General features: G+C 35.3%; 1 protein-coding gene across 3 annotated transcripts in view; it reads right to left on the bottom strand.

Annotated features, from left to right (window-relative positions):
* Positions 1–18,808, bottom strand: part of PCNX4 (pecanex 4) — a 38,904-nt gene extending 20,096 nt beyond the window's left edge. Inside the window, exons 1-6 of one of the 3 annotated variants that reach the window (XM_032482134.1) lie at positions 18,090–18,808; positions 7,029–8,781; positions 2,475–2,654; positions 1,870–2,384; positions 1,522–1,622; positions 1,277–1,399 (exon numbers count right to left, since the gene is read on the bottom strand). In XM_032482134.1, the coding sequence (XP_032338025.1) occupies positions 1,277–1,399; positions 1,522–1,622; positions 1,870–2,384; positions 2,475–2,650 (915 nt within the window). In that variant the 5' untranslated portion in view covers positions 2,651–2,654; positions 7,029–8,781; positions 18,090–18,808. The remainder of the gene's footprint in view (positions 1–1,276; positions 1,400–1,521; positions 1,623–1,869; positions 2,385–2,474; positions 2,655–7,028; positions 8,782–18,089) is intronic. The other 2 variants (XM_014560140.2, XM_032482133.1) reach the window with 2 other exon arrangements.
* Between the last annotated feature and the right edge of the window lie 7,252 nt (positions 18,809–26,060).

Below are 26,060 nucleotides of genomic sequence, written 5' to 3'. Positions count from 1 at the left end.
TAAAACTCTTAGAAGAAAACATAGTAAATCTTTATGATCTTGGAAAAGGCAATGTTTATTGGATATGAAACCAAAAATACAAGCAACAACAACAAAAAAAGATAAACCGAACTTCATCAAAATTATTTGTATTCATAGGGACAGGTAATTGGGTTTTTTCATTGATGTCTGCTTGGAGGAGATATCGGGGATTAAACCTGGGACCTCTTGCATGCTGAGCATGTGCTCTACCAATTGAGCTATACCTTTCAGCCAGAACTTCATCAAAATCAAAACTCTTTTGCTTCAAAGGACATTATCAAAAAAGCTAAAGATAACCTAAGAATGGCAGAAAATTTTTGCTTATCACATATCTGTCAAGGAACTTCGATCCAGGATATACAAAGAACTCTTAAACTTAACAATAAAAAGATATATAACCCAAGTAAAAATGGACAAAGAATTTGAATACACATTCCCCACCCAAATATACACAAATGGCCCGTAAACATATGTAAATATGCATCATAAGCACTCAGAGAAATGCAAATCAAAATTATGAAGATTGCAGCTCACACCCATAAAAATGCTATGATGAAAAAGTCAGACAACAACTCTTGGTGAGAATGCAGAGACATTAGAATCCTCATATATTGCTGGTGAGATGTAAAATGGTGCAATCACTTTGGAAAAATATTTGGCAATACCCTGAAAATATTAAAACATAAAATTCATAAATAACTGATATTCCAGACCTAGGTAAACATATTTGAGAGAAATCACATGTCCATATAAAAACTTGTACATGAATGTTCATAGCAGTATTATTCATAATAGTCAAAAAGTAGAAATATTACCTAATGAGTGAATTAATTAAATGTGATATATCCACATAATGGAACATTAGTCAGCAATAAAAAAGAATAAAATACTGATACATGCTACGACACAGATGAAACGTGAACACGTTAAGTGAAGGAAGCCAGATGCAAAAGACTATATAGTATATAATTTCATTCATGTGAAATGTCCAGAATAGGCGAATCCTTAAAGATAGAAAGTACATTAATGGTTTCTGGGGCTGGAGTGAGGGGTGGGTAGATTGGAGAGTGGGAATGGGGAATGACTATGAATGTGTATGAGGTTTCTTTTTGGGATGTTGAAAATGTTCTAAAATTAGATTGTGGTGATGGCTGCAAAGTTCTGAATATATATCACAGAACTTTATACTTTTTAAGTGACTGATTTTATGGTGTATGAAATACATCTCATTAAAGCTGTTAAAAAACATATTTACCAGTAAGAGTCTGATTCCTGTATCCAGGCTTCTGTTCCACCATATATCTGTACTAGAGATCAACAAATGCACTGCTGATACAATGACTGTCTCCAATAAAGCATTTTCTGTATTCTGCCATACCTGCAGTACACAAATTTACTTTATTAGGCAGAATTTTATAATCTAAGTAAACTGTGAGAGTAAATAAAATTATAATTAAATTTGAAAATAGGAAAATACTACTAAACGCATATTAGGATTACCATTCTAAAAGCTCTTGTGAATCCAATGGAGACAGACACAGAGTGAAGCCCTTGCAAGGAACTGTCCAATGAAAGAAATGCTATCATAGCAAAAGGTGACACTAAGACAAACAAACAAAAAAACAAATTTAATGAAGGCAAAATAACACCTTCCACCATATTTTATTTTGGTCAGTATGAGTATTTTTATGAGCACATTTAAGCAACTAACCAAAAAAAAAAAAATAATACCCAAAACATGAAAGAATAAACACTTGTATGTAGTATAATATTATACAAATACAGGAATTCCATAATATTTTTCACTTCCCAGATATAATACAAGTTTATTAGATTTTATCTTCCTACCTAGATTTAGCAAAATCCGTCTGACAACACCAATCTTCGCGAGCCTTGTTTGCTTCTCTAGGAATAAAGTCACAGTCTGCACATCCTTTGGATAGAAGGGGTTCCGGAAAATTCCAAAGATATAGACATTTTGAATTTCCTTAAGTATCCATAGTATTATAAATAATACCATCAAAATATAGCCAAGAATAGCCTGGGGACTGTTTTTGGCAATCTGTGAGAAACCAGCAAAATGATGCAACAAACCAGTTTCTAAGAGAGCCAAGACTAACACAATGATGTAGAAAAGGTATTCCTTCCAAGTAAACTGTTTTTCTGAACAATTGGGTAAAGTCTTAGATTTGGTTCCAACTCTGTGTCTGATCACGTTGAGTTTGAAGACAAAACCTATCTTACTTAGATTAAGACTCAGTAAGAACCCAAGTCCAGTCATGAAAAGAACCACACCAACAGTGCTGGGAATGAAATACGATGTTACAGCTGTTCCAGCAGAAATGAAGAACATTATTAATAACCTGCAGAGGAAAAAAAAAAAGATTTGCTTGAAAAGAAAAAATGTTCTTTAAGAATGAGTTACATATAACTTCAATATTTAAAATAATTACCATAGGTGGGTTGACACAGATGAGCCTCCAAGGCCAAACTCTAAAACCTGCTCCATTGCCCATAAGAAAAGCGCATCAGGTGGGGGCAGAGTCCCGAGCGCCCACAGAAAGGGTAAAAATATAAACAAGATGTGTAAAAGTTGATTCAATTGTTGTAGAACTGGTACATTTACCATAAACCTACAATAAAAAAAATTTAAATCATACAAAGCAATATATGGAAGATCTTTCCAGGAAAAAACAAAACAACACATACATCTACCTCCACACCCCACTCCCACCCGAAACAAATTACAGCCCCAAATTACAAAAGATCAACAAATATAAATTGTGATCATGGTCCTTTCCCTATACCAGCAACTATTCAATTTTGTACAAGTATAGTACTTAGAGAATATGTATATTCAAATGTGAAAAGAAGAAAGAAGTAATTAGAAGTAATACTGAATAAAATTTAATTTAGGGATTTGTAAAACTGAACTGAGTCCAAGGCAAAAATATCTCTCCCTTAAATGTCTAAACCACATTGGCTGAAATTCTACCAATGATTCTTTAGAGTTTAATATTTTTAAATTTAAAATTTTAAGCAACTCTGGGAAAGTGAAAGCATTTCCACTGTTCACACATTAGTAGCTAGCAAAGAAAGAAAGCTCTTCTCTTTCTCCTACTCTCTCCTGTACTGCTCCCAGGTGCTAGAATTTTAAGTCAGTATAGTTAATATCAGAGGTCAGCAACATTAGGTTATGAATGTATCTCAGTTGGTTAGCCTGGGAACTTAACAGGCACATAATATTGTTCCTATTTTGTATAATAACGGTATGGGTTTGAGAACACAAACTTGTGAAATACAATCTCATAAATTAGTGAAGGCTTCTAAAGTGGATAAACTGGTTTTTGGTACTGCCCTTACGTTAAACATAACATCATTAAATTGTTTCAAATAATGTAATAAGAACTTGAAAGCACATAAGAATTAACATTATCAGTATGTTACTAAGATTTTGGAATAAGGCTGACCAAACACCTTGCCTGGAAACCAACACTTGCTGTAGTACTTATGGAGTTCCAAAGACAACTTACAAAAGAGAAAACTAAATCTCAAAACTTATCATTGTTCTTCAATACCTGAGCTGCTAGGAATCAAAGTCAAGGAGAAAGGCAACTTCTAGAATAATTATATACTTAATTTTATGTTAATAGCCCAGAAGCAAATGCACAGCAACTACGATTATAATAATGGCATAATGTGGTTGCTCACACAGATATCAGGACTAGGCTAGCTAATGTATTTTGCCTCATAATGTATGTCCTTCAAATTTTTATAAGCCGAGAGAATGAATGACTACAAGGTTAACAATGTGATGCTAAACTAGAGGGCACTACATTCTCTAAAGTAGTTTTAAAATAAAATTCATTTCATTCTGAGAAGAAAACACCCAAGTAGCAAAAAAGAAAATCGAACCACACACAATAAGCAATAGGAAGGTCAAAGAAAACATGTAGATTTGTCGAGTTTTTTTTTTTTCCTTAAAGACAACACTTCTCTTGCCGACATATTCAAGGAAAGGATAATTTATGTAAAAATCAAGTATAAGCAGGAAGTATTTCAGTCAAGTTCTATTTCACCCACCCAATCTTTTTGTTCTTAAACAACAACCAATAGTATGGAAAAGTATTTATACACAAGTATAAGGATATCATAAATAAATACAAGAATACATAATTGAAGTAACCAAACATTGTGATTACTTTCCTGTGTGTATGACTCAGCCCCAAATAGATGATTACTATGGTTCTTTTAAATGGAAAAATGTTTAAATTCTAACATTTGATAATGTAACAGGAATTTGCTAGGGAAAAAAAAAAAAAAAAAAAAACCTAAACTAAATCCGTAAGAAAAAAACTTTGTTTTTCTAACAACCATGAAAATATTTCAAATTCTGTACACTCTCTAAGATCCACATGCCCAGAAAAAAGATGTTCCTCATAATGGTTAAGATGATATAAACAAGCACCATTCAAACAATTCCTGTAAGTCTATGAGCAAGCATGGTAGGTTTAACCCTGGTGTTTGTTAAAAATGCATAGAAAAAGTCACTTAAAATTAGTAATATACAACTGTACTGGTTAGAATAAAGAATGAGAAAAGAGAAAAGATTATTACACTCTCGGGCTTATCTCTTCAACTTTTACATTCTCTGAAAGAAAATTAAGATACAACTTGAAATATCTGACAACTCACCAAATTTGAATAGTCACACATTTCAGATAGTACTTATCTGCAGTATCACACCAACTGTATAAAGAATACCTTGATCCTTTATTATTTTATTAATCAGAAGCTAAGATTATTCTAAAACTGTAATTTTTCTGCACAATCTTCATTTTTCCCTTCAAAAATAGATTTGAGGATTGCCTTTGTCCTTTCTTCTAGCTATAGTTGAAAAAAACCTATTTGTAACTATTAAAATGTAAACATTAAAACTGTATATTAAATCCAACTTGAATGTAGTAAAAAAACATTTTATTCTCTTTCACTTAGAAATAAGTAACACAGGAAGTCAAGAAAACCAAATATAAATTAACTGAGATTTTTAAAACATTTAAAGAACCTAGAGCATCATTTAAACATAAAGATGCATTATAGCAGGTATATAATTTCTGATATCAGAAATGGCAGTGAGATAGTAACTCAATAGTCTGTATTTTGAAAATAATAAACTTACAAACTTAAATCTTTCAAAAGGGGTCATATAGACATACATTTAAACTCAATTTTATTGCTAACTTTTCAAAATGAAGCATTTAACTGTAATATATTTTATAGTTAGTAAATGGTAGTGGTACTAAAAAACCAATTATAAATGAACTTCCCACAAATTAATTCTCCCCTTACATATTTGATTAAGTGAAGAATTACAAGGGTATTAAAGAGTGTCCTCTGACCCATAAATGCAGCACAATTAGAAGAGATTAAGAGTTAAGGAATAGCAGACAGACCACCTAAGAACTGGTCAGTTTCAGTACACAAACTAGCTAAATACTTTTAAATGCCATGTTTTATTTTGGGCTACCGTAACAAAATACCATAGACTAGGTGACTCAAACAATAGAAATTTATTTCTTACAGTTCTGGAGGTAGGAAGTCTGAGATCTGAGTGCCATTTTGGTTGATTCAAGTGAGAACTCTCTTCCTGGCTTGCAGCCAGCCAACTTCTCACTGTATCCTCACATGGTGGAGAGCAAATTCTCTGGTATCTCCTCTTATAAGGGCACTAATTTCATCAGGGACCTAGTTACCTCCCAAAGACCCTTTCAAAGTATCACTACATTGGGAGGTTAGGGCTTCAATATATGAATTTTGAAGGGACATACACATTCAGTCCCTAACATTCCACCCTGGTATCCCAAATTCGTGGTTACAAATTACATGCAAAACACATTGATTCCTTCCCAACAGCCACAAAAATCTTAACTCATTCCAGCATCAACACTAAAGCCCAAAGTTACATTTAAATATCACCTAAATCATATACAGGTGAGACTTGAGGAAAGATCCATCCTGAGGCAAAATCTTCCCCAGTTATGAACCTGTGACAAGCTATGTGCTTCCATAATGCAATGGCAGGACACAGGATGGACATTCTCATTTCAAAAGGGAGAAACAAGAATGAAAGATGCGGTGATAGGTCCCAAAGAAATCCAATATTTAGCATGGCTAATTCCATTAGATTTTAAGTTTGAAGAATAATCCTCTTTGGCTACATACTCTGCCCTCCAGGTCCCCAGTGTGGTAATGTCACTCAAATAGCGCTAGGTGGGGAGCCACACCCCCACAGGGTTTCAGGGCATTACCAGCCCCAAGCCTTCCAGCAGAGTCCTAGTTTTTTGACATGTGATAATCTCTGAATCATTTTGGGGTAATTTTCCTCTCAAAGTATAGTGCATGTTCGCAGCCAAATAGCTCTATTATCCCCAACCTGTCAAATCTAAGAAGTTGACAGCCTTCATTCATTACATCTTAAGTTCAAACTGGAAGTGCTTCTGCTCATTAATCCCACAAACTATTTATTAAGTGATAGTCTAGCCACATCCTTGATGTCCCCTCTAGAACATGCTTTCTTATCTTTTGTAATATGGATAGACTGAAAATTTCCTAAATCTTCAAGTTCTAGTTCCCTTTTGCTTAACAATTCCTTCTTCAATACATCTCTCTCTCTTTATATTTTACTACAAGCAGCCAGGAGAAATCAAGCTATTCATTTAACCCTGTGCTTAGAAATCTCCTCAGCTATATATTTAACTTCATCACTCTCAAGTTCTACCTTCCACAACATTAAAAAATAGTTCAGCTAAGTCCCTTGTCACTTTACAAGGATCGCCCTTTCTTCCAATTTCCAATAACATGTTCTCGTTTCTGTCTTGAGACCTCACCAGAATTACCTTTAACGTTCACATTTCTAGCATGCATTTCAAAACTCCTCCAACCTCTACCCATTACCCAGTTCCAAAGCTGCTTCTACAGTTTTAGGTATTTGTTATGGGAGCACCCACCTTTTTCATATCAAAATCTGTCTTGGCCAGTTGAGGCTGCCAAAATGAAGTATCATGGACTGGGTGGCTTTAACAACAGAAATTTATTTCTCACAGATCTGGAGGCTGGAAGTCTGAGACCAGTGTGCCATCATGATCAGAGTATGGTTAAAACTCTTGTTCTGGCTTGCAGACAGCTGCCTTCTCACTTTATCCTTACATGTTGGAAGAAGAAATCAAGCTCCCTGGTCTCTCTTCATATAAGGGCACTACTTCCATCAGACCAGGGCATCACCCTCATTATCCCAATTAGCTCCCCAAGACCCCACCTCCAAATAGCACCACACTAAGGGATTTAACATATGAATTTGAAACAGGGATGGGGCAGGGCACAAACATTCAGCCCATAACATGCCTATACATTTCTATCTGGACACTAACCTGTGAAAGAGAAAGCTACAATCCAAAGAAACAGAGAAAAGTCAGATTTAGAAAAGGCAAGCAAAAGGAGTTATCAAACAATTTTGTTTAAAATTGCTATTTTCTATTTCTTTATATTTTAAAAAATCAAGATTCCTTCTATATAGTTACTATAACAAAATGAAGTAAGTTATTCTATTCATCTTAAATCCACTCCAACTATGCATAATATTTATTTGTATAAACTTTAAATTCTTCATTTTCCCCTAACAGGAGACTTTCATCTTTTTTCACAGGTTTCAGTCAGGCAATCTTATAGATTCATAGCTCTTTATTTAAAGTAAAACACAGGATTGGAATTTTGCTTATTTATCTTATCATACAAAAAGGTTTTTTTTTCATTCTTCAATAAGATTAAATTATTGCTTTAGGATGTGTGTTTAACAGAGATTAGTCCTAAGAGATTAATCATCAAAACAATCTATCACCCAATGGTTTGGTGACCTTCAATTCACAGATTCTTTTTTTTTTTTTTTAATACTAAGGAGAGTGCTTTAACTATGTATGCTTAAAAACAAAGCAAGTTTAAAATATTTGATAGCTTATTACCTGTGTGCAAGATCTACTGAAAAGAAGAAAAAAATATAAAGAGGCCTCATAAGAGGAGTGATTTCGTAAGTATCCTGGGTTTGGAAAGTCGCAGTCTCTGTAGCTGTGTTTACAATTAATGAATATTCTCCAATACATAACGTCATCCATCCAAAGACAAACAGTAGAACAGTGCCTCCTACACTGCCATACAACAAGGTTATTCTGTTCGGGAGCAAATACCATGTTCCAAGACCACACAATAACCCAGCAAGAGCAGAATGAAAAACTGTATTGGCTATATATTTTTTGCCAGGAATTAGAAATTTGATGGTCTCAGCACCAGCACAACTTGTAAATTCATGCTCATCTTCTTCTGCTAAGATATCTGTTGTCAGCATTCTTTCTACTGTTACCGATTTGTTTCTGGCGTGTAAACTTGTGAACTGGATGACAAACGCAGTGAAAAGCATTAGTCCACCTGAAAGTATTGCTGTATAATAGTCTTCCAGGATGCCTAATTGGTACAAAAGTGTTCCTATTCCACCTAAAACCCATGGCATCAAAAAAAGGATAATCTGATTAAGATATATGTAAGGAGGGGCACAATAGCCTAATTTGAGTCGAGGGCCTCCAAGAACAGTCTGTGGAAAGCGCTTCAGAAAGAAGTCCTGTTTGTAATCATTCAGCAGAGGGACATCTGGACTCATCCTTCTCACTCAGGATTATTCTGAAAGTCACATCCTTTTCTGTAACACAGCAGTCTCTAAGAAAAAGAAAAAAGTCACTGTTTGAAACTGGCATACTTGAGACATGGGGGAGAAAAATTCCACATTTCTATTAGTTCCTTCAAGGACAAGATTTGTAACTTCACTTCTCTAGTTCTTTCCCATTGTCTTACACACACTTGGCACAAAACAAATAGTTGCTAAGTTGTTTTTATTTATTAAAAAGAAACGTTTCACTATTAATTTATCTAGAACTTAGATAAATTTGGAATTTCTTAAGTAACTCACATTGTCAGATTTTAAGATCAAAGGAAAGTTCAAAAAGCCAGTTTAACTCTGCTGGTGGTTTAACCGATTGTTTCCCTGAGTGCTTCTGTTGTTTGTTTTTGAACTTTTTCCTTTATTACAAGAGTGAGCAAAGTTTCTATAAAGGGCCAAAGAGTAAATATTTCAGGCTTTGTGGACCATACGGTCTGTGTTACAATGACTCAACTCAGCTGTTGTTGCAGAAAAGCAGCCACAGATAATACATACATTAGTGGATATTAGTAGTTGTGTTCCAGTATAACTTTACACTATTTACCCAAAAAGGCTGGGGGCCAGATTTAGCCTGTGGGCCAAGGTCTGCCCACCCCTGCTCTATAAAATTGGATATTCTCTATAATGCTGTTGAATTGAAATGGAAATAGAAGTGGAAAATAGAAATACTCAGTGTGTAGTCACATCACTTACAATTATAGTAAACTTAGGATTTTCTGATAATTTAAAAAGTCAAATCTTGCTAAAATAGTAGCATTTCAATAAAAAGGTACTGGCAGCTCAACATGTAGTAGGAAGAACAGTGAACTGGAAACCAAAAGACTCCACAAGTCAGATTAAATGCTTATTTTTAACTACATTACCACATGCAAACCACTTCATGATTCAATTTTTAGTCTCTCTTTCTGTTGTCAATTACCAAAATCTATCAGAACTAGGAAAAGCTGAAATAATAATAGGACTCATACATGCTTTAGCCTAGATTATTTTCATTTAACAGACATAAAAGCCTAAGATCAAATAATATGAATTCTCTTGTCAAACTTCTCTTTTCTTGGGATATACTCAGTAGCTTATTCTGAAAAAAAAAAAAAAAGTTGTCTGCCACAAGATCAGTTAGGAAAGCATTACCTTAGGAGTCATATGTTGTTAGAAAAGAAAAATTAAGTTTAAAGCCATCTTCCTAAATACAGACATATAGACCAATGGAAAAGAATAGAGAGTACAGAAATAAACTCTCACATATACAGTCAAATATTTGACAAGAGTGCCAAGACCATTCAATGAGTAAAGAACAATCTTTGCAACAAATGGTACTGGGAAAACTGGTAAACCACATGTAAAAAGATGATGTTTGATCCTTACCCAATACCATACACAAAAATTAACTCAAAATGGATCAAGTACTGAAGACCTAAAACAATAAAACTCTTAGTAGAAAACATAGGACAAAACTTCTGACACTGGATTTGGCAGTGACTTCTTGGGTATGATACCAATGTACAGGTAACAGAAGAAAAAATAGACAAAATGGACTACATGAAAATTAAAACACTACGTGCATCAAAAGACACTATCAACAGAGTGAAAAGGCAACCCACAGAATGGGAGGAAATATTTGCAAATCATACTTCTGATAAGATGTGAATATATAAAGAACTTCTAAAACTCAACAAAAACACAAACTGATTAAAAAATTGTCAAAGATCCTGAATGGACGTTTTTCAAAAAAAGATATAAACAGCAAAAATCACATGAAAAGATGCTCAACATCACTAATCTTAGGGAAATGCAAATCAAAAATATAATGAGATACCATCCCACATTCATCTGACTAGCCACTACCAAAAAAACAACCACAAAAAATAAGTACTGGCAAGGATGTTAAAAATTTGGAACCCTTGTGCACTGTTGGTGGGAAGGTAAAATGGTACAACTGCTGTGGAAAACAAGTAGTTACTCAAAAAATTAAAAATCAAATAACCATATAATCTAGGAATTCCACTTCAGGATATATACCCAAAGGACTGAAAGCAGGGTCTTAAAGAGATAATTTGTATACTCACGTTCACAGCAGCATTATTCACAATAATTAAAATGTGGAAGCAACCCAAGTGACCATTGAAGAGTGGATGGATAAGTAAACTATGTTAAAATACTTTCAACGGAATATAATTTACCCTTAAAAAGGAAGGAAATCCTGCAATATGCTATGTCATGGATGAACCTTTAGGACATTATGTGAGGTAAAATAAGCCAGTCACAGTAAGACAAATACTGCATGATTTCACTTATACAAGGTACTTAGTGTAGTCAAAATCATAGACAGAAGAATGGTAGTTGCCATGGGCTGGTGGGGTGACAAGAATGGGTAGCTATTGTTTAATGGCTATAGAGTTCTATAAGATCACAAGTCATGGGGATAGACGGCAATGACGTTTTTACAACAGTGTGAACGTATTGAATACCACTGACCTGCACACTTAAAAATGGTTAGGACAGTAAATTTTATGTTGTATGCATTTTACCACACACACAAAATTTACAGCCATCTTAAAGTAACCTTTCTTCCAATGAGTTTAACTTAGTCTTTCCTCAAGTCACTTCTACCCAACCAGTATCAGCCCTGGAGAGAGGTTCTGGCCATCACAGAAGGTTTTTTGGTCACCATTAAGAATTACTGCCTTACAGCACCTCTTGTTATACTGTTGGGAAGTCTTTTATACTGCAAACACTTATCATCTCATATTCCCCAGCTACTGGTCTTACTTCTGCACAGAAAGTCATAGCTTTTACTCATGACAGTCCTGAAAGTACTTAAAAAATTACAGAACCAGTGGGCCAAATGGAGCCTTAGTGGTTGATGGTTCAATCTTGGAATGAGAAGATTGCCTTCCTCCCCTCTGAATGAGAATATTTCCTGTATGGATGTCAGGCTCAGTGTACTACATTCTGATATGATTGTTCAGTAGAAGCCATAGGTAAGTAAGGGCATGCTCCTGTGAGCATGTGTAAACATTCTTATTTCAGTTAGTTATGGAAGAGGCTATCAGAGAGGAAAATGAGCTTGGATAGCTGGCCTGGGCATTTTGAAAAAATCTAGATGTGCCTTAAAGTTCTCCAGGAAGTTAGGTAAAAGCTGGCCCCTTCTCTACTGAGGCAAGTCAGGAACAAAGTGATGTGACTCACTGGGAAAGGAAGCCAAAAACTGAAGATAAACTTATAAACTAGATTATCTAGCTGCATGTTACTAACCATATTCATTTACCTTTTAGTACTTCTGAGTCTTTCGTAAGTTTAGTTTACAGAAGACCTAAATAGACATCGCTCCAAAGAAGACATACAGATGGCCATTTGGTATGTGAAAAGATACTTAATATCATTAATTATCAGAGAAATGCAAGTCAAAACTACAATGAGGTATCACCTCAAACCAGTCAGAATTGCCATCATTAAAAAGCCCCAAAACGATAAATGCTGGAGAGGGAGTGGGAAAAGGGAACCTTCCTACACTGTTGGTGGGAATATAATTTGGTGCAGTCACTTTGGAAAACCATATGGAGATTCCTTAAAAAACTAAAAATAGAGTTACCAGTATGATCCAGCAATCTCACTCCTAGGCATATATCTGGAGAATATTCTAATTCAAAAAGATACACGCACCCCAATGTTCATAGCTGCATTATTTACAATAGCAAGACATGGAAGCAACCTAGATGTCCACTGACAGATAACTGGATGAAGAAGTTGTGGTATACAAATATTCACACACACACACACACACACACACACACACACACACACAAATGGAATACTACTCAGCCATACAAAGAATGAAACATGCCATTTGCAGCAACATGGATGGACCTAGAGATTATCATACTAAGTGAAGTGAATCAGACAGAGACCGATTTAATATCATATAAATATCACTTGTATGTAGAATCTAAAAAAAATGACACAAATAAACTTATTTACAAAACAGTTACAGATTCACAGACATAGAAAACAAACTTACCATTACCAAAAGGGAAGGGGTGGGAGAGGGATAAATTAGGAGTTTGGGATTAGCAGATACAAAGTACTATATATAAAATAGATTAACAACAAGGTCCTAGTATACAGCACAGAGAACTACGTTCAGTAGAATATGAAATATAAATAAAATAAAATATATATATATGAAAAAAAACTGAATCACTATGCTGAACACCAGAAACTAACACAACATTGTAAATCAACTATACTCCAATTTAAATTAGTTTAAATGTTCTTACCTATTCGATGGAATACTCTGTGATTATATTCTAAACAGTGGAATATTCTGAAGAAGATTTACTGTTGATGTGGAATAATGGAAAGATGCCCACAATATATTGAAAAGTAAAATAAACATACTGATATCCCACTTGTATATACAAAAAGAGTACACACACATGTATACATGGTTGTTCAGTGTATATAAGTGTAAAAAATTTCAGAAGTCATACACACTAGGCTATGTTTGTGTGTGTATTTTAAACATAACATTTTGACACCTCTTCAAATTACCAAATATCCTCTAGAACTCTCAGCCGATCCCCTGCAAACACATTCCATGCTTATCCTTCTGGGTGCCTCTGCTCATGACCCCCTTCTTTGCCCAGGATGTCTTCTTCTTCCTTTCATAATTAGTAATTTTAGTCAACTTTAAAAATTCAGTCTAACCCTTTCTGAAAATTTTGCAGGGCACTTAGACCAAATGTGCCTCTCCTCTCTCTGTATATCAAAACATTTTGCTTCAAATGGCAAAATTTTGTTCTTTTTTATGACTGAGTAGTATTCTGCTGTGTGTGTATATATATATATACACACACACACTACATCTTCATTATCCATCCGTTGATGGACACTTAGGTTGCTTTCATATCTTGGCAACTGTAAACAATGACGCTATTAACACTGGGGTGCATGTAATTTTTCAAATTAGTAATTTTTTTTTTTTGGATATATATCCAGGAATGGAATTGCTGGGTCATATGATAGTTCTACTTTTAGTTTTTTGAGAAATCTCCAGACTGTTTTCCACAGTGGCTGTGGAATTTACATTCCCACCAACAGTGTATGATGGTTCTTTTTTCTCCATATCCTCACCAACATTTGTTGTTTCTGTTCTTTTTGATGACAGCCATTCTGACAGGTGTGAGGTGATACCTCACTGCAGTTCTGACTTTCATTTCGCTGATGGTTAGTGATACTGAGCATCTTTTCATATGCCTGTTGGTCATTCTGCATTTCCTCTTTGGAAAAATGCCTATTCAGTTCTTCTGTTCATTTTTTACTTGAGTTTTTTTTTTCTTTTGAGTTGAATAAAATGTTTATAAATGTTGGATATTAACCCCTTACAGGTCTATCACTTGCAAATACTTTCTCCCATTCAGTAGGTTGTCTTTTTGTTTTGCTGATGGTTTCCTTCGGCGTGCAAAATCTTTCAAGTTTAATTAGGTTCCATTTGCTTATTTTTGCTTTTATTTTCTTTAGGAGACAAATCAAAAAAAAATTGCTGCAATTTATGTCAAAGAATGTTCTGCCTATGTCTTCCTCTAGGAGTTTTGGTCTTACATTTAGGTTTGTAATCCATTTGAGTTTATTTTTGTATATAGTGTTAGAGAATGTTATAGAATCCTATTATTATTTCATGAATATAGTCTGTCTCTCAGGGAATATTCATTACACATATGTGTATGTGTGTGTGTAGATAAATGCTATGTTTTTGTACACTATCTTATGTCCTTTGACTCTTTTCTACTGAAGTGTTCACTTTTCTTATTAACTTGAAAGAACTTTTTATATATGAAGGATATTAACTCTGACATGTTACAGTCCCTTTTCCCCCTCTATGTTAACTTTCTCTTGAAAAGCACTGTTAAAGAAGATTTTGGCAAGGATTAAAGACTACATTTTGATAGTCTTTAAAATAGACTAAATGAGTTATCCTTCTCACAGGAAACAGCTAAATGATAAATTAGTACTTTTCACAATTGTAAACTTCTGTATAACTTCTGAATACCTACAATGTGTTAGGTGATGGTACTAAGACTGCTCTCTGACCCAAAGGAGTTTACAGTCCAGTAGGGTAGAGATCATTTTCCTCTCAAATAATTGTTACTGTTAAAAGCAACTGTGGAATTATTTTAATTTTCATTATTAAGAGAATAAATAAGGAATAGAAAGTTAGTATATAAATAACCTAAAATTATTTTAAATATTAAACTTGTTAAGAAAAGTAATTCCTGCTGATGTTTAAAAATGCCTACACAATCTTTGTCAGTAGAGTAATGAATAGAATGCACTCATCCATGTTCCTAAAAAGTGTTTTTTAAAATTTGAAAGGAAATACACTAAAGTTCTACTTTTCCATCATCACCTTTACTAATTTGGAAAACAAAAAACATTATGTTTGGAAAAAAAGCAAAATGGTCTACACCTAACTACTCAAAAAGCAAAATATGAAACAGCTTAATTTTCATTTGCTCTAGAGAAAAATCATCTGACACTACCAGAACAGCTCTAAAAAGTACAGATATGTAGACTTTTTTGATAGTCATGTACTAACTGTTGAGGGTCCTAGTAGGAATCTAGAGATGCAAAGACAGCTACCCCTATAATTATGAAAATACTCTGTGGGATCTTAACCAAATGCTATGCCATGGACAAACAGCTAAATTCTTGAAGATTCTTTTGAAAAACACTTGGTGCTGAAACATGAAAAATACATTTCATGTTATAGTTTATCAGTTATGTAGTAAGCACTCTCTTCCTCCCAGCAACAAAACAAAAATCTACCCAAACACCTAAAAAGAAAAGAACAAGAACATTAACATCTCTTTGGATATATTAAATAGTTATTCAAATTCCAGATTTTGAAGGGTCTTTGAATCTAAGAGTTTTTTGTAAATTCACAGGAACTCATTTGTAGGGAAAACTATGACTGGGTGGGAAGGGTGATTAGATAGCTAAAATGATCTATTTACTGCAGAATATGTATTGGCAATGCTTTACAGGTGGAATGATGAGATGTTGGATCTGTGATTCACACTTTCCAAATGTAGAACATTAAAATATGAATCGACAGCATTCCGTTATTTACGGAAAACTAAGATGGTAGGAAATACCCAAAGGTCACATCAGAGCATCATAAGTGTGCAGCACAGTCTGCAATACTTCTGCTCCTATCCCAGTCTACCCTTCTCACACCTTACTTATTTTACCCATTATAAATTCAAATGGATTAACAAGTTCTCTTTCAAAATCAAGTATCAGGTAAATGAAATCTACCACTCATATGAATTACCAGAAATAAATCCATCCATTTTATAGAAAATAAAATTGAGAACCAGTGATATTAAGTGACTCAATCAATACCCAATGTCAGTTGGAGGAAGATTGGGTTTTTCAGTCACACCAAGCTACTGCCATATGAAAGGGAATTTCCTTTTGAGGATTCAGATATAGAAGGATAAATTGGGAGAATGGGTGTTCAAAGAAAGGTTAGCTTTAGAGGAATCTACACACGTCAGAATAGGAAGATTTTGTTAGCTACACACGTAAGAATAGGAAGATCTTGTTTGGCAATGGCAGGTAGGACTGCTTGATAAGACATAAAGAAACACAAGTGGGGAAAGTATCTGAAAGAAAAGGGTCTCACCAACAAGAAGAGAAAACAACTGACAGAATGGGAGAAAATTTTTCCAAATCATATATATGAAAGGGACTCACATCTAGAATATAGAAAAAATTCTTACAACTTAATAATGAAAAAACAAGTAATTTTAAAAAGGGCAAAGAATCTGAATAGACATTTCTCAAAAGATAAAATACAAATGCCAATATAGGCACAAAAGATGATGTTTGACATTACTTATTGGGAAAATGCAAACCAAAATCACAATGAGATGTCACTTCAAATCCACCTGACTGGCTATAAAAAAGACAGACAATAACAAGTATTGACAAGGTTATGGAGAAATTATCTCAAGTAGTAAAATGGTGCAGTTGCTTTGGAAACAGTCTGACAGTTTCTCAAAAAGGCTAAACATAGAGTTACCATATTATCTAGCAGCTTCACTCCTAGGTATTTACCCAAGAGAAATAAAAACGTTTAAGTCTACACAGAAATCTGTACACGCATAGCAGAAATATTATTCATAGCCAAAAACTGGAAACGACACAAACGTCCATCAACAGATGAAATAAAATGTGGTATACCCATACAATGGAATACTACACTATAAACAAGAACGAAGCACTACTGCATGCTACAACATGAATGAACCTTGAAAACAGAATGCTAAGTGGAAGAAACCAATCATAAAAGGCCACATATTGTATAGTTCCATTTATATGAAAAGTCCAGGATAAACAAATCTATAAAGACAGAAAAGAGGTAAGTGTCTGCCTAGGGCTGGTGGGGACAGTGAGAACTGGGGGGCTGAGGGACTGATTGTTAAAGGCTACAGGGTTTCTTTTTGGGGTGATGAAAATGTTCCAAAATTGAATGGTATGCAATGTGAAAACAATAAAGTTCTTACAAAAGAAAAAGAAACAGAAACAGAAAAAGTTCCCTACCTGGTATTTTCTATGGCAGTTTGTAACTAGTAGGCAGCTCCTTTAAGTAGGAAATTTAAAAGTAGCGGACAGGTGCCCAGTTAAATTACTAAAGCAGCTATATCTGAACTTGGAGTCTGGCTTTGGATGCTATGACAAAGGTTTGGCATGGGTGGCAGTGGATACGTAGTAACATAAAGGATGGCCTTTGCCCTAACTGCAGGTATGAGTAAACGAGGAAAAAAAATCCACCTAATATTACACAGCTGAATAAGAGAGAAATGACTGGTATACAGCAGCAAATCAATTCAAAGCCCTGATAAGGAACTTCAGAGGAGCAAACTTCACTTAAGTAAATGCTGGTCCTTGAGAGACAGAGTGTTGTGCAGAACAGTGAGGAAGGAATTACTCAAATTCGGGGGCCCATGATATTCAGGGGCCATGATACGACTAATCTGGGGCAAAAGTGGAGATAAAAGAGAGAATGAATACAGTACTAAGGGCAGAGTCTGTAAACATCATTGGGATAACAAAGCCATCCCGAAATCTAGAATGAAAGGTCCATTTTCCATTTGGCAATAATCAAACTTAAAAGATTTCATAACGAAGAACAAAAATATCTATGGCAATTAAAACTGTAAGAACAACGTGGCTCTGCACAGGCTTTGAAAATTAAGGGCGACCAAGAAGCTCCCAGGTGGGCGTCGGGGATCGAACGTACCTCGAGTCACCCAAGAGAAGAGGCGATGCGAAGGCATCCCGGGGACTGCATTTTTGCAGGCAGACCCGGGTTGGGCGCTCCCGCTGAGAGACTGCTTGCGGTCCGAACGCGGAGGCGGAGAAGCTGTAGCAGCCGGGCTACCAGTTCACCACGGTGGCGTCGGGGCCCGCTCCGCGTTTCCATGGCTAACGTCAACTCCGGCTGGTGCCGCCCGGCGCGGAACCCAGGGCGCAGTCGGGGGCGGGCCGGGCGCCCGGCTCGCCCCGCCCCCCGGCCTGCGTTCGCGTCCAAGCGTCCTGCTTCCAACTGGCCCCGCGAGGCGGAGTGCGGGGAGATACGCGCTTCGTTCGCTGCAGGCCTGGGCCCAGGCTCGCCTGGCCGGGGACCGTGGATGTCGCTTGGACTCTGTCCTCGCCCTGGCCCAGAGACGGCGGCTGGGGTCGCAGCGCCAGCCCTGAACTTTCACCCGGGTCGCGCCCCTACGCAAGAGCGTCGTTGCCCTGGTGACGTGACGTCCTCCGCCGGGTAGTGCTCTCCCGCGGAAAGAGGAGCGGCCGCCATTTTGAGAATGTGTGGTACCCTGTGGTCTGACTGACGAGTCAGGATGGTAGTGCGACTCCAACCGCTGGGGGTCCTTCGACCTACATTAACCACATCCGTAGTTTGGCTGTCACCAGCAACACACAGCGACGGTAATAAATGCTTTTAAGTGATACTTCATACATATACGTGCTCGCTACTGCCCCTTTTGTTGCATTCCCCACCATGAGTGAATTTGTGTCTGCATTTTGTTAACGCAAGGAACCAAAATAAGTGAAACATACCACTAAGGTATCGCTTTCTTAATAAGGCAAAGTTACTGTGTTTCACCTGAAGAAAAAAAAGCTGTGGCGAACTTATTCGTGACGTTCACTGAAGATATGGGAATCTTTACAGGGTAGCCTCAAAATCCCTGGTTTTGTTGGTTTAAAAGTTAAACATATGCCCATCACCCACCGCTTCCATTTTCCACGAAGTTTGATTTCTTCCCCATGTTGGGACACCTTCCAAGTTTGCTGGTTGGAAGTCCGCAAGACGGCCCCTGAGCTCTTTAAATTGGTCTCAAACGATTTAGAGGCTCCTGTAACGGAATTCTGAAGCCAGTTTGTCGGGATCAAGGTACCAGAGTTTTCCCCCAAGTGAGTGATAACCTGGCAGTTCTGCGTTCGTGAGACTCCTAATTGGCTCGAGGACTGTCTCGTTTGGATCTCTGATCTCAAAACTGTAAATGAGCCTTTTTTCTTTTGCGGTTTTACTGAAAATGATGGCTTAGTTGTTAAGCTTTTAGGTTTTCAGGCCACAATGGGAAAGACCTTTTGGTGTTAATTGAAAGAAAGCCATGGCTTATTAAACAAACAAACAAACAAAAAACAGATATAACTCTATCTAGAGGAAAAGTGTAGTTTATTGAAAGCATGTGGAAAAAAACCCTGTGCATTCGCAAAGTACACATACCTTCAAGGGTACCGTTTGCAGATAGAACTTGTCAGTTTGGTGTGGAAAGTGTGCTCCTGGTCCATCCGTGATGGTTTCCAGTCTGGGGGAAGACATAACATCAGTCATCATGCGTCAGGGTACCACATTAAGCATCTTTGAAGCATCAGCTATTGCTAGGAAGTCAGTATAGTGTGTTTAAGAGTAGGGGCTCTGGGTTTCAGAAGTCTGAGTTGGAAGTGTTGGGGCCCAGGGCAGGCCACCCCAAAATATGATTATTGATTATTTTGATTATTTTGAATTAAAGTTACTTGAGGAATGGCTGATGCAAGAGTGACACTTTGACCCTCTTGTGTCCCTGAAACCAGGAAATAAATCTCCTACGTGAATAGGATGCTCCCTGTACTAGGAAGTAGGAAGATACCCTTACCATCAGAGATAGGCAAAGTCTATATAAACAGAGCTTGTCATTTGTTTAATTTACTACCCCAAACCCAAATTCTGTTTAGGTTCTTCACTGATTAAGCACCTGAAGCCTGAGTTTCTTTCGCCTGACAATTCCTCACAAGTTTGTTTCTGTGTCTAAAAAGTATAAAAGCTGCCTGGTTTGCCGCTTCTTAGCCCTCATTTCTATGGGACATCCATATACATAAATTAACATTTGTTTCTTTTTCTCTTGCTAATCTGCCTTTTGTCAATTTTATTATTAGTCCAACCATAAGAACTCGAGTGAGGGTAGAGGGGGAAATTTCCCCATCCTGGACAGAACCCAGACACCTCACTACTTGTGTGATCTTGAGGTTACCTAATCTCTCTAGTGCTCAGTTTCCACATCTTGTAAAATTGGGCTAATAATAGATACAGAAGTTGCCCTACACGGAGTTGCGTAAACTGGATTAAATCAAATAACTTTAAATTACTTAGTAAGGTAACTGGCACAGCTCAAGTCCTTAGTGAGGATGAGTGATTATGTGTATGTAGAGAGGCTGTATTTGTAATGCCTATTTTTGTCACTCTGAATTATGTATGACCCAGTCAGAATGAACATTTTGTTGAAATACTTGCTATAGCTATTTGGTGGTTAAAATTAATTTCTTCCAGTATGTTTGTACTTTGCACTTTATTAGAATAAAATTAGTAAAGCTTATGGTACAAGGCCTTTGGTTACTCGTGTATTAAGTATTCATTCAACATATATTGAAATAGTGGAGGCTATGTGCCAGGAACACATTGATTTCTGCAGATACAAATTCAAATAGAAATTATCCTTATCGTCAAGAAATTTATCAGAATATAATAACTTGGGAAACCAATAGGGCATTAGTAATTGTAGAGTGTGTGATAAGCAGATAGGCATCTGAGCTAAAGAAACATAAAAGTGGGACACAGAAATCATTCTGAGGAAATCCAGATAAATGCAATTGAGTTTTAAAAGACAAGTAGAAATTAGGTAGATGAAGCTGTGGGAGAGGAGTGTTCAGAGTAGGGGTATTTTCAGTCATTCATTCAGTTAAATATTTATATCATGTATAGAGTCAGGTACATATGTACTTTATTTAATCTTAATGTTATGAGGTAGTTTATTATTCTCATTTCAAATAAGGAATCTGAGCTTCAGAAGAGTAAAATATGGTAAGATCTGGAATTGAGCACATACCTGTATGTCTCCAAGATCCATATTTTTTCTGTTACCCTGCTGATTCACATAAACTGAAACATTACCAAAACTCTGGATCTGCTTCTTCAGCCAGAGAAAATATTTGTCCAGGGATTATCATGGCATACATGTTTTTGTGTAATTTATGCCCATTTTCAGTTCATACCCATGTCATTCCTCTTGCCAAAAAGTAGGAGGAAAAAAACCACCACTCATAAAACCCTCACTTTGCCCCCATGACCCAGAGCCTTTTAACCACAGGGCTCTGAAAATAACCATGCAGAGCTACAGCACAGAGTAGGATGGCTTAAAGAGAAGGTGAAATGTCTCAGGGAATTAGAAAGCTGAACTTCCAAGGCAAGGGAATAGAATTGCTAAAATTTTGTAAAGGTTGGTTTGGGGTAGGAGTGGGGTTCAAACCAAAGAAACCAAAGAAAAAAGAGGATAAGCCCAACCTTGGAATGAGGTGACCACAAAATTTGAGGTATATTAAAATAAGCACAGAGAAAGGTTAGGTTTAGAAAGAAATATAATCCACTTTGAGACAGTTTGAGAGGCTTGTGGGATATGTGTAGTTAGATATATAGGATTGGATTTGGGAGAAAGGTCAAGACGTAAAGATTTGGGAGTATACATTAAAAAAAAGTTGAAATCACAAGATTGAAAGAGAATGGACAAAGTTTGACATTAGTGGCTGCAAAGAAAACCATCAGGAGAGAAGAAAGGGACTATAAAATAAGATGATTGATTTCTTTTTTTAAATTTGTTTTATTGAGTTATAGTCAGTTTACAATGTTATGTCAATTTCCAGTGTATAGCACAATTTCTAAGTTATACACAAACATACATATATTCTTTGTCACATTCTTTTTCACCGTGAGCTACCACAGGATCTCGTATATATTTCCCTGTGCTATACAGTATAATCTTGTTTATCTATTCTATATAGATACCTGTCAGTATCTACAAATTTTGAACTCCCACTCTGTCCTTTCCCACCCCCCACCCCCGGCAACCACAAGTTTGTAGTCTATGTCTATGAGTCTGTTTCTGTTTTGTATTTATGTTCATTTGTCTTTTTCTTTTCTTTTTTAGATTCCACATATGAGTGATCTCATATGGTATTTTCTCTTTCTGGCTTTCTTCACTTGGAATGACATTATCCAGGGACATCCATGTTGCTGCAAATGACGTTATGTTGTCTTTTTAATGGCTGAATAGTATTCCATTGTATAAATATACAACATCTTCTTTATCCAGTCATCTGCTGATGGACATTTAGGCTGTTTCCATGCCTTGGCTATTGTAAATAGTGCTGCTATGAACACTGGGGTACAGGTGACTTTTTGAATTAGGGTTCCGTCTGAATATACACCCAGGAGTGGGATTACTGGGTCACATGGTAAGTCTATTCCTAGTTTTTTCAGGAATCTCCATACTGTTTTCCATAGTGGCTGCACCAAACTGCATTCCCACCAGCAGCATAGGAGGGTTCCCTTTTCTAGACAGCCTCTCCAGCATTTAACATTTGTGGACTTTTGAATGATGGCCATTCTGACTGGTGTGAGGTGATACCTCTTTGTAATTTTGATTTGCATATCTCTGATAATTAGTGATATTAAGCATTTTTTCATGTGTCTATTGATCATTTGTATGTCTTCCTTGGAGAATTGCTTATTTAGGTCTTCTGCCCATTTTTGGATTGGGTTGTTTGTTTTTTTATTAAGTCATATGAGCTGCTTATACATTCTGGAGATCAAGCCTTTGTCAGTTTCATAAGATGATTGAGTTCTTACATGGCTTATTGAAATTCATCTCCTTGCTCTATATCACAGATCATAACATGCATGTAAATGTATACAAAGTCCAAATGAATGGGCACATGATGGGTGGAAATTTTAGCATGTCCCAGCATATTCACAGGTATGCGGATTGGGTGACATTGAGTTATGTGGATATTAAAGACAGGGAGTGACCAACTGTTAATTGCAAAGTTTCATATTAAAACTTCCTTTATTATAGAAAAAGTTTCATACTGCATAAACATTCATAAATAGGACTATCATATAATATATAATGTAGTCATAGCTTTGCCATTAATTGGTTTTAAGATTTGTTATAAAACACAATGTATTTTAAATTACAATTCTGAAAATCTTACAGTAATTGCTGATGAGAAGTGTAGGGTGAAAGGATAGAGTTTTTCAGGTTTTGATTTTGAATTTTCCTGTGTAGCTTTTAAATGTAATTATTCCACATCAATATCTTCATAGATTAGATTTTTAATTTTAGGAGTGTTTCAGTTAATATTATTTTGTAAAGTTACCACCACTGGTACTTATTTTACATAGTCATTTAGAAATGGAACACAGTTGAATTATTGGTAGACTGAAAATCACTAAATTGGAGTGTTTAAAAGGCTAGAGTTTCATTTTTAAAATTATGTTACATTTTGTAAAAGTTTATGAATATAACTTCATTGAAAGATCAAATTTTAAGAGTAACCAAACTGTGTGTATATCCACGAGCATATTTACAATTTGACTCTTCACAAAGATTAAGTTATATGTAGATTTGAATTAATTACAATTCGCCTTTGTTTTGGTACATATAATTAAGAGTTGACTATGCAGAATTCAGTTTTTATCCCCAGTGTCCTATATTAAATTTGGAACATCAATTAACCTCTTCTGTTGACAGTGTTACGAAGAATATTATGTGTTATTATTAGTAATGTTAATCTCTAAAGCTAGAACTGAAGTTAGTAACCTCAAATAGGTGTTCTTTTCCTGGCATTTGCCTGCTAACTTCTTGGTTTGTAGGTGTACCAACTGTTTAGAATCACATGAACATCATCTTCACTTTCCTATAGAATGAATGTAAAAGGAAATGCAATGAACAAATTGCCTGATAAAATTTCTGTTTGAAATTGTAATTAAATAAGAATATGGAGGAGAGTTAGGTGTAATTTGTCTAAAGGTAGAAGGAAGTTTATAATCTAATAATCTCTTCAGACTCATGATTACATCTTGCATTGTGATGCCCTCTTCAGGTTAATATATTTAAAGACATGAAAACTTGAGGTTACTTGAAGATAAATAATTTAGGGGAAATGAAACCACATTTAGCAAATAAAATTATCCATAAACTATAAATAACAACAACAGTATCAACAGTAACCAGCTTTGATGGGATGGCAGTTTAGAGGTGCATTTTGAAACTTTGTTTGGCTCTAACAAAATTTAAAATGCAATTCTCTTTGACAGAGAAATTTTATCTCTAGAAATATACCTTACAGATATCTCCTTTTACAGATATCTCACATAAGTATGCAGCAATAGTTGTACAAAGATGTACTTAGGACATTTGTAATAGCAAAACACAAACATCTTCAATAGGAACAGGTTTAAATAAATCAGGTTTAAAAAGATGGACATCTATATGTACTGCTATGCAAACATGTCCAACTTGCATTAAGTAAAATTTTTTAAAATTTAGATTGTATAGTATGATTTTATGTAAAAACTATTTGTATGCATGAGCGCGCTTTGTTTATACCTATTTTTAAAGGATACCTAAGAAACTATGATATAATTCAACCTCTGAAGAGGCTAACTGGGATTTGATAGGAAGGGGAACTTCTACTTTTTACCTTTATTCTTTAATGCTGGTAATATATTTTAAACAATCAATATTGCTTTTATAATCTTTAAATAATAAAAAAGCCAACAAACAAAAATAAATTGACAATCAAGCACCCCCTCTACCCCTCCAAAAAAACCTACCAAGCTGCTATACAACCAAAAAAATGGCATAGTGGATTTTTGTTTTTGTAATACTATCTTTATCCAGAAAATAATTTGAAACATATAGTTGCTAGTTTCTGTGAATAAATGATTACCATATTGATGCTTTTGAAGAAAACTACTATGTTATTTTTAGTGTTACATTACAATTAAAAGTTTAATAAAATACTTGATATGCTGGGAAATTTTGAGCTCTGGTAATCAAAGACTGCTTAGAATCTTGACCACTTCAGTGTTATATCAATAGAAATCCTTAAAGTTAGTTCATTTTATACTAAATTGAGAGCATTTAATGAATTCTCAAGATTATTAGGATTTATTTCTAATGTTGGATATAAAATCCTAATTTTTGTATATATTTAAATATACATAGATTAATGTATTCATAAAGATATACGCATAAAATACTTGTGTATGTAGAAAGTATATGTTATATATAACATGTAGAACAAAATACATGGGAATCCTATTTTATTGAACCAGCAATGACTAAGTATTAATGGAAGAAATTTTCATATGTGGCTTGTCTTTAGAAACATAATTTTAAAGCACAACAATTTTTAATAAAATATATGAAGTAATAAAAAAGTTTACCAGATCTACTCTTTAGGCTCTTAGTTTAAATGAAAACCAATATACAGAAATGAATATCAGAATGATGATTAATCCTACTGAGTTAAAAAAAAGTCTGTTTAGAAATTTCAAGTCAAATATCGAATTCATATTTTCACATAAAAATGTTCCTCCTAGAAGATTTTGTAATTAGTGGAAAATGTACATACCAGTAAAGAGAAGCATGCAAGAAAGATATATTTACTCATAGAAGTAACAGTTTATTAAGAAACAAACAGTGAATCATCTTTATTTGTGGATTTTATATAAACCTAGCTTATGGATTTTTTTTCCCCTCTGAATTTTTTCCCTTACAACTTTTTCACCTGGCAACAATAATGAATAAAATTTTAGTGGCAAGCTTTCTTTTAAGAGCATATATGCCTTGCCTAACACACGTGATAAAACCAAATAAATACTTAT

The sequence above is a fragment of the Camelus ferus genome, chromosome 6 (assembly GCF_009834535.1).
Source record: "Camelus ferus isolate YT-003-E chromosome 6, BCGSAC_Cfer_1.0, whole genome shotgun sequence".
Classification (NCBI taxonomy): domain Eukaryota; kingdom Metazoa; phylum Chordata; class Mammalia; order Artiodactyla; family Camelidae; genus Camelus; species Camelus ferus.
Note: the sequence above shows the minus strand (reverse complement) of the source record. Positions and strands in the feature narration are given on the sequence as shown.